The sequence below is a fragment of the Pyrus communis genome, chromosome 4 (assembly GCF_963583255.1).
Source record: "Pyrus communis chromosome 4, drPyrComm1.1, whole genome shotgun sequence".
NCBI classification, from domain to species: Eukaryota; Viridiplantae; Streptophyta; class Magnoliopsida; order Rosales; family Rosaceae; genus Pyrus; species Pyrus communis.
In genome coordinates, this window is record NC_084806.1 from 13,416,373 (window position 1) to 13,425,316 (window position 8,944).

Genomic DNA, 8,944 nt, shown 5'->3' on the forward strand with positions numbered 1-8,944 from the left:
TTTATGATTGGAGGGAAAGCTTAAAGGGTGATAGTGGTCTTTTGTGTCTCTGTGTGTATAGGCCCATTTTAGTTGCTAATGACTATGACTTCATTGATATTAAAAAAATAAATAAAAAAAAAAATAAAGACAAGGAAAAAAAGACTATGACTTCAATAATCAATTTGTACTTGTTCTTATTATTATTATTTGTTGAAGAAATGATATTATTTACATTAAAAAGGAGGAGGTGAGCTTAACCTCACAATGGGCTAGTAATAATGTGATTCAAATTCGTTTTTCATTAAATCGAACCTAAAACCTCTCACGTACAAGTGAAAAAAAAATATCACTAGATTGTAGTACTAAGTAGTTGTACTTAATGCTTATTATACAAGTATTAATTCAAGGTAGGGGAAATTGGAAATTAAATTGTTCTCTACATATTGTGGTGAGGCTTTGCAATCCAAACGTCATTTATCCAGTCTTTTCATTCTATAAATTAATTAGAATCTAAGACAAATGTAGATTGAAAAAGCTATACAAAATAAAAAAATGTAATGTGTAGTATGAAGCCAAGGAAAATTCATGCCCCTGTTATCTCCCAAGGGTGAGAAAAAGACGTTTATACTCACTTAAACACTGTTTAACAAATTACCCTATATTCACGAACACATACAAACACATGGGCTAAATTGAAAAAACAGGTCCAAACATAGCATTAAAGCCAATAAATATTAATAGTAATACGTAATCGTTCGGTTGAAGTTGTATTATTGATTTCAATAATCATAAATTTTCAAGTAGAATAATTTTTCATCCAGATTACATATGCCGAGCAAACGCAAGCCGGATTCAATAGTTTTTCATCCAGATTCAAGGTGGATTCAACCTACTTGATTGTAAATTGAAGATTGATTTGTACTGTGCCATAAAAGCAACCATCTTAAGAAAGCTCTTGACGTCGAACTACGGGGGTAAAAGCAGGGAAGAAATGCCTGCTCATCTACGATAAATACTTCTTGAACCAGACACCAATGTTGAGAAAGCTCTCGAAGTCCGATTGTGGCCTGCAAACACACAAATTCGTATAAGATGGAAATCCGAGCATGAAAGGACATTTGGATCATAAGCTTACCTCTCAATTCCATGAGTATCCTGTGGAAACACAATGACTTTGACAGGAACTCCTTTTTCCTTAAGCGCCCGAGCATACTACGAATAATAAACATCCAAATCACTTTTCTACTCCCATCATTCCAATTATGCAAACGTCTATGAATCAAAATCATCACACCCCCTTCGGAGGAAGGAAAACAATTTAAAAGACGAAAACTAAAACAATAATTATCCAAGCACTTGTTTCGTTGTTAAACTATTAAGGAGAAAAGGTGTATTTCATTAGGAGAACATGTCAACTTACTTGAAATCCAGTAGAAACTGGAACACGAAGATCCTGAGCACCCAAAAGAAAAAGGGTGGGTGTTTTGACCTGCGGATAGATCCTTCAAAAAGTTACAAATAGCAAACTTCTTACTATATAAAATCTTTTTAAATTATTGAATTTCTTCGCAAAAAGGAAATTTATAGTATAAGCTTCAAAATCAAAAGTAAATAATATAGTAGCAGAGAAAAAGCTTAAACAAGCACCTTTGAGACGTGTGAAATAGGAGATTTGCTGTGCAAGAGAGTCAGATGCTCAGCAGAAGGAGCTTCTGTGTAGTTATTTCTACCCTCACTTCCATAGGCCTCCACATAGCACCAATCTGGGATGTCTGTCGTACCGATCATTAATGCGAGATTACAGACGGGGTTCCTCGCTGCTGCCACAACAAACTTATCTGGTGCCTGCAGCATAAATATGTTCCAAGCGGGCATAAGTAATAGATGCTTCAAAAATAAAATAAAAAAGTTTTTTTAGTACCCCACAAAAAAAGAAAAAAGCTTAAAGCGAGAAGCCTCAAAGCAGCTAAAAAATAACAGTCATGCTTTTTACAAAACTACCAGACCTGGCCAATTAAGTGAGTAGTCAGAAAGCCGCCATGAGAACCACCAAGAACTGCAATTTTTGATGGACTGGCAAGCCCCTTGTCAATGACGTGATCGATAGCCACCAGCACATCATCCACGTCCTGTAGTGAATAAACTCAGATATTAGGGTCTACAAATACAAAAGCAGATACATAAAGTAAATACTAGTTGCACAAATATATTAACAACGTAAATTCTTAGCATACATAAGCATATACAGATATATTTATGCCGGAGAGTGTGTACGTCTATCTGTATGATACCAAAGTAGTATTAAATGGCCCAACATGGGGCTCTACATAAATAAACAGGAGCTATAGAATACGCTCCCCTAAGGAACAATGCCATCTCGGATAACAAAAATAACATTGCTGTAGAACAGATTAAAGGTAAATATATATAGGTAAGCACCTGGGACCCAATTTTCCCTAGAAGGGACTGAAGTGCTTCTTCACCAAACCCCAGCGAACCTCTGAGATAAACTAACATGTCAGAACAAGATAAAAGCCAACGAAGTTAAAAGAAATGGTTACTTCTTTTCATATCCGTAGGCCAATCTCATAATATCTGAACAAGATTGGAGCACAATTTTGTTGACCCTGATAGGAAAAGTCAGAATGAAAGGACAAAAAGGAGAATATGAGCTTACCTATAATTTACAATTAACAAACTGAACCCAACTGAAGAGAGAAATGCTAAGGACTTTGAAAAGCTTGACAATGAAACAGAGTGCGGGCCTCCATGGAGGATTACAATTAATGGGTCAAGCGAATCATTTCTTTTAGTTTTGGAAGACACAAATATGGCTTCAATTGGTTTGGCAGCACCTGAAAGGTTTTAAGCATATACAGGATGTTAAAATCAATTTTTTTGACACACAAGAAATAATTGGTTTATAATACCTTTTGTTACGCTACCAGAAACATCCCTGACAGGAACCTTCAGTATACTGAATTGCAGAGAGGAAAGCAAAGATTTAACCTATGGCAAGTTGAAACATGAGTTGAACAGATGTAAGCTTTGAAGATAATCTTGATATGTGGAAATATAGAAAAGCAGATTAATGGACCTTCTCAGAGCATTCACTTGGGGGGCTTGATACATTTAACCAACTCCATGCGGTACTTGTACTTTCTTTATCAACAAGGTAACCATAATTGATATGAGGTACATCTACTGGACTGCTAGACACTTCAGAAATCAAAGATAAAGTGAAATTTCGTTATTGATCAGTAAATTTTTCCGAGTAATTATCAGTAAAAAATGGCAACTTCTTTACCAGCAATGATATTGTCCCCATCCAGTGTAAGAACATCCCATGAATTTGAATCAGCAGAGCTGATACGTGATACTTCGCCACTGTACTTCCATATAACTTTCATAGGTCAGTTATAAAAAGTTAAAAAGGTAACGACCCTATGGAGATACGAGTGTCATATGATTAGTCATTATATTTACCTCAAAACATTCACAGAAAGTATCACTTGACAGCTACCCCAGATAGAAGATATGATCATTGTGCATCCATCAGAAAGCCATGGATTACTAAGGATACTTGACCAGTAAAGCCCAGGGAAGCAACCATCCTCAGCACACATAACAACAGGAATCTTCAAAAAAGAAGTGTATTAAGTGTAGTTATATAAGCAGTGAGAGAGATAAAGAGAGAAAAATTCATAAAAAATTTCCTAAACTTATATTATTATGTTGTGTGATATCACCTTCATGAAATGAAAACCTTTTGCTGAAGACAATTAACCTAGAGTTCAAGGTTTCGCTACCCATGCACAAAAGTACCGCACACCAGAATTAATAAAAGGGAAGAAAACAGGTCAAAGGAAATTTCTATATATTGAATTTCATCCTCAGTGTGTATGATAACAACATTGAATTTACAAATCAACTACAGAACATTCCACTGGTACATGGTAGCAACTAGCAAATAGCAAAACAGCATCCAACCAAAACAAGTAAGCGAACCACGATCTTTAATCCTAACAGTTCTGGAATGCAAACCCATATGAGTTTACACCTTTACAAGGAAATGCTTAATGCTTACTTATAAGCACATGCTAACAAATGAACCTTGGTCCATAATTTACATGCACACGGAATGAACTGAGTAGTTTAAATTACCAATCAGGAGATAAAAGTTGATTAGTAAACAGAAAGATAAAAGCCAGAGAGCTCACCACATCAACAATTTTTGCAGATGAGGATAGCACTCCATCCACTGGCCAGTCTATTCTGTGAAGAGAATCTGTTGCAGAATGTGCCCCAGAATCCACAGAACTTCTAGCCGATAAAAACAAAAGGAATTTTCCATCTGGGCTGCCAAAATTACATTGATCATGTTTCAAATACAATCAGAATCAGTAATCGTAATGATGTTTGAAACAATCAACCATCTATTGGATAATATGAAACAATCAGTACAATTCCGATTCAAAAGTTCATCAAACTTCAATTAATATTAAGATATTAATTTCCGTTTTGAAATTAAAAGAGAGGCTATAAAAGTCAAAAACTTATATCATGGACTAAATTTACAGACCCTGGTAAAGTGCACACGAACACATAACTAAGTGTCTGATGGGGGAAAAAGTTACCTGAACCGTGGATAGAAAGCACTACTTATGCTTTGAGTCAGCTTTACAGCAGGAAGATCTTCAGTTGAACTAGCTCTAGAACAGTGAAAGAAAGTTATAGTTATATCAAATGTAGAAGCACAATGAATTTCCAAAACAATTAACAAGCAGAAGATCCAAAAAAAAACAAAAAGTAACAATAAGTATTGCACAAAGCAACTCACTTGAGTTCAGATCCATTGGCTTCTGATTCAAAATTTGGTGCCTTGACCACATACAATGCACAGGGCCTGTTAAAGCAGAACTTGATACCAAGCTTTCTGATACCTTCTGACCACCCAACAAAAACCAAAGGTTGATGCGAGCCCTTAACTGGTGGCGCCCATACAACTTGACCAACACTCAAAGACTTTTCAATTCCTTTGACAGCTTGTGCCTCTCCACTGTACAGCATAGGATAATTAAAGTTAGCCGGGCATTTAAACAAGAAATCTCCTTACTTCTAATCCTGGTACTAATAGAAACTAAACCAATTGTTAAAGACCTGTTAATATTGATGACAAAAAGTGCAGGCTGCCTTTTTCCAGCATAGGTTTCCCCCCATTCTTCCTTCCAATCCCCTTGACCTTTCCAGTTACCAAAGTCCTTATCCGTGGAACTACCTTTCTTGTAGCCCTGACCTGTAAATGTGGGCTTGGAGGGAGCTGGTTCCTCAGCAACATAAGCAATGAGAGTTTCATCAGCGTTCCAAGAAATTCCCTGAAACCTGTATCATTGAAAATTTGAACTCTTTTATGCTGGAGGAAATCTAGATATATGAAAAGATTAATGATCAAAACAGAGGCGTAATTCTACTACTATCACTAAAGGAATAAAGCACAAAACGTCTAGTACACAAGACTAGCATCAAATATCATGTATGGCGATAATTGGAAAGACTGCATTCACGATGTTTACCATCCATCAGCATAAACTGAACCATGAACAGATTGGGGAATGTGGAATTCTTTCTCCAATTGACCTCGGCCCCAAATTTCAAATTGGCAGGGAGATTCGTTCTCAGGATTCCGAACTACAAAAAGCTTTGCACCGGATGGGGATGGAACAAATACAGATACTCCTGTCATCTCAACCGGGAATGGGGACCATTGGAAGTTTACAGAATTGTTACTTTCTCTTGAAATATGAGAGGATAGAATGAATTTCTTCCTCTTGTTTGCCAAAAGATTCGGTTGACTAATTGAAAACATTGCCTGAGACCCAATTCCTGAAACAAAGTGTAATGCGCATGTCCTCATTAGGAAAAATTATTTGGCTTTCAATTAGAGAGGAAGTACATGTGTTTATGTATTCCTTACGTATGTAATGTACATATATATATATATATATATATATATATATATATGAATCTGTTGCATGTATGTAAGGATAAGAACGTGCATGTTAGAAGAATGAGAAATCGTACCGCTATCAGATTTAAAAATCCATGCCTTGTCAATGCTGGAAATACTAGTGAAGTCTTGAAGTAACCTAGACTGAGATGCATATTCTTCCTCAGTTGTTGCATCTACCCCGAGAGGCATCTCCTTCACTGGACCATCTTTAGAACTGCCCATGGCTAAAAGCGTTGACAATCTTTTACTACAGAGTAGATTGCATGGAAGATATTGTCAATGTGATGTCAAGGGACAAATGAAATTACTCATAACTCAAACGGTCAGTAGCACTGGTCATAAAAAAAAACAGCAAATCTCCTAGAACGAAAAAGAAAAAAGAAACTATATTTTCTTGATTTTTCCTTTTAAATGAAACAAATGAGTTTTAGCATGTCATTCCTTCATCAATCGAATACAGCAGAAGTATGATATATTCCAAACAACAGAAACAAGCAATCCGCAACCTCAAATTCTACTTAACATGAAAAATGATGCTACTTTTGATTATTTTGATCAACATCGACAACAGCTGCCTGAAATTTCTTCAAGTCAATCTGCCACCTCAAATTCTACATAACTTGGAATTGGCATATAGTAAACTCACACATTCGATACTACCACATAGCACCTGTAAGAGTTTCGGCTACAGAAAGTCTTGAGGCCTCTTTCGGTCAAGGAAATTACTCAATTCAATTTACACTTGCAAAACCAAATTTAATACCCATCGCCATGATCCAATCTACTAAAAAGGTAGCCGAGAATTCGGGCAAGGTGGATTAAAGTTGGAATCTTTTTAAGTTGTTCTATATGGCCATTCCATCAATCGCACACTAGTTCAAGAATTCAAACGAACATGTAATTCAATTCAATTCAAAGATTTCCACTCTACGAAACGAAAAATAAATGAATCAAAGCACCGAGCAAAGTGAGATGACGAAAGAAAGGAAGAAATAACACAAAAACTTGGATTCGACGACTAAAAGTTAACAGTGCAAGGAGAGTACACAGGTAAATATAGATAGGAGAGGGAGAGAGAGAGCTTACGTAGAGAGAAAATAGCGAAAGGGTCTGCGACTGCTCCTCCTGGGAGTGAGAAGGTGTGAAGGTGAGATAAAATAGGAAGAGGAGGAGGGAATCTTGTAGTGGGACGAAGCAAGCTGACTCACCACGATTTTATAACGCGAACTTATTCCATTCATTTCTGCCTTCTAACCTGAGTGTTGCTCCACCAAACGTATAATAAATTGAGGTTTTTATTATTTTATTATTAATAAATATATTACTATTCATTGGGAAGAAAATGAATAAAAAGAAAATAAGATTGACTACAAAATAAAATATCTTTCAATTCTCAAATAAGAGAAGAATATGATAGACCATATTTTCATATAATAATCTTAATTGAATCATATGAAACGATTAATAAATTCAGTTTTATTTGAGAGCTTGTGTGAGGACCAACTCTATCTCAACTATAAACTTTTATTAAGCCGCTTAAATTTTACGTTGTTTTGATTACTATATTTCTGCAAATTAAAATTCTACATATTGAATTCCGAATTTATCCTCCTCTTTGGAGGTTGTTTTTTTTTTTTTTGTTTTTTTCCTAGCACGGCCTTTTATTGAGGGCTATTTTTTTATTATTATTAGTTGTGCTTATCCAGATTCATTCTCGCTTGTAAATTTTGGACGGGCTCTTCCATTTGAATTAGTGGTTGTTTTCATAAATTTATTTTCTTCACATTTGAATGGTAATTCACTTTTGAGGTATTTTACATTTCTTGTTGCTCGATGTTTTCTGCTTCTTGTGGGTGCGGCTGGTAAGTTGCTGTTTATTTATTTATTTCCTACTCTTCTTCTTCTTCAGATTTTTTTTCCTTGTTCTCTAACCGATGCTTTTGATTTTGGGGCTTGATGCTTGTTGAGCAACCCTTAGTTTGGTATGGCAAAAATTGCACAATAAATGAGAGTGCCGCCGACCGCATTAGCTACTCAAAGAGAAGTTTGGAGGAGGCAATATCTTCAAACATACCAAAAGGTATTATAGAAAAAAATTTCTCGACTAATGTCAATAACGGTCGAGTGCAGCAATATATAGGTCCTAGGGTTTTCTCTTCAAAACGAGGCTATTAAAGGAGCCTATTTATGAAAACTCCGGGCTCATTTTGTGTATAGGGTTCACTCATATTGGATACCTCGCTAGAATGTTGAATGAAGAAGTCGATACACCCTTGCATAGTTTGTCCAAGTAATGGTAGAAAATGAATTAGTTGTGACGAAAACTTATTCCTCCAAATTCCCTCAAAATGATAGGATAAAATAGACAAGTTATTTTCATGACTAGTTCATCTTTTAGCGGACAAAACATTCACTTCTTCATTCATCATTCATTAAATCCAGTAAATTATTCAATCCAAACGAATCCTACCCATCAATCAAACAAGGCAAATTGTTGTATAATTGGTTTTATATTCCCCCTTCTCATCATGTGTGCTGCCAGGTAAGTCAACACTGTACCATGACTTTTCAAACATATCATGTAGCATTAGTCAAACACTGGATGGATCATGGAAATGTTAGGTCTCGCCACTAAGATTTCTGCAGTGCGACCTCTCCCGTACGGCAACCTATCTTTGGCTTCTTTCTAAGTTTCCACCGTCAAACATTAATTCATGACTCGAATTTTCTCACAAGTTAGATAAATGGTTTATTGTTAGTATTGAATATTGACATCCAACTACTCAAGCACTTATTGTTGAATAAGAAGAGTATCCAAGATAACTCTAATGATCCCAAGAAGAAGAAAAATAGAGCACACTCTTAAAGAAAGCTCACAAAACAAACTAATTAGCAAAACTTTTCTTATTTAGCTCTAGGCTTTGTTTTTCCTTGGATGATTTACAATGCTTG

General features: G+C 35.8%; 1 protein-coding gene across 1 annotated transcript; it reads right to left on the reverse strand.

Annotated features, from left to right (window-relative positions):
* Window positions 1–695: 695 nt before the first annotated feature.
* On the reverse strand, window positions 696–7,195 carry LOC137731566 (acylamino-acid-releasing enzyme-like). The gene is made up of 18 exons (XM_068470704.1): window positions 7,079–7,195; window positions 6,064–6,239; window positions 5,556–5,865; window positions 5,143–5,364; window positions 4,823–5,041; window positions 4,620–4,694; window positions 4,203–4,341; window positions 3,469–3,620; window positions 3,290–3,369; window positions 3,080–3,201; window positions 2,913–2,991; window positions 2,660–2,837; window positions 2,422–2,482; window positions 1,989–2,111; window positions 1,630–1,827; window positions 1,403–1,471; window positions 1,118–1,194; window positions 696–1,049 (listed from the first exon to the last, which is right to left on the reverse strand). Exons 2-18 carry the CDS (start codon window positions 6,212–6,214, stop codon window positions 986–988), a joined length of 2,319 nt encoding a protein of 772 aa, XP_068326805.1. The 5' UTR covers window positions 6,215–6,239; window positions 7,079–7,195; the 3' UTR covers window positions 696–985.
* Window positions 7,196–8,944: the final 1,749 nt, after the last annotated feature.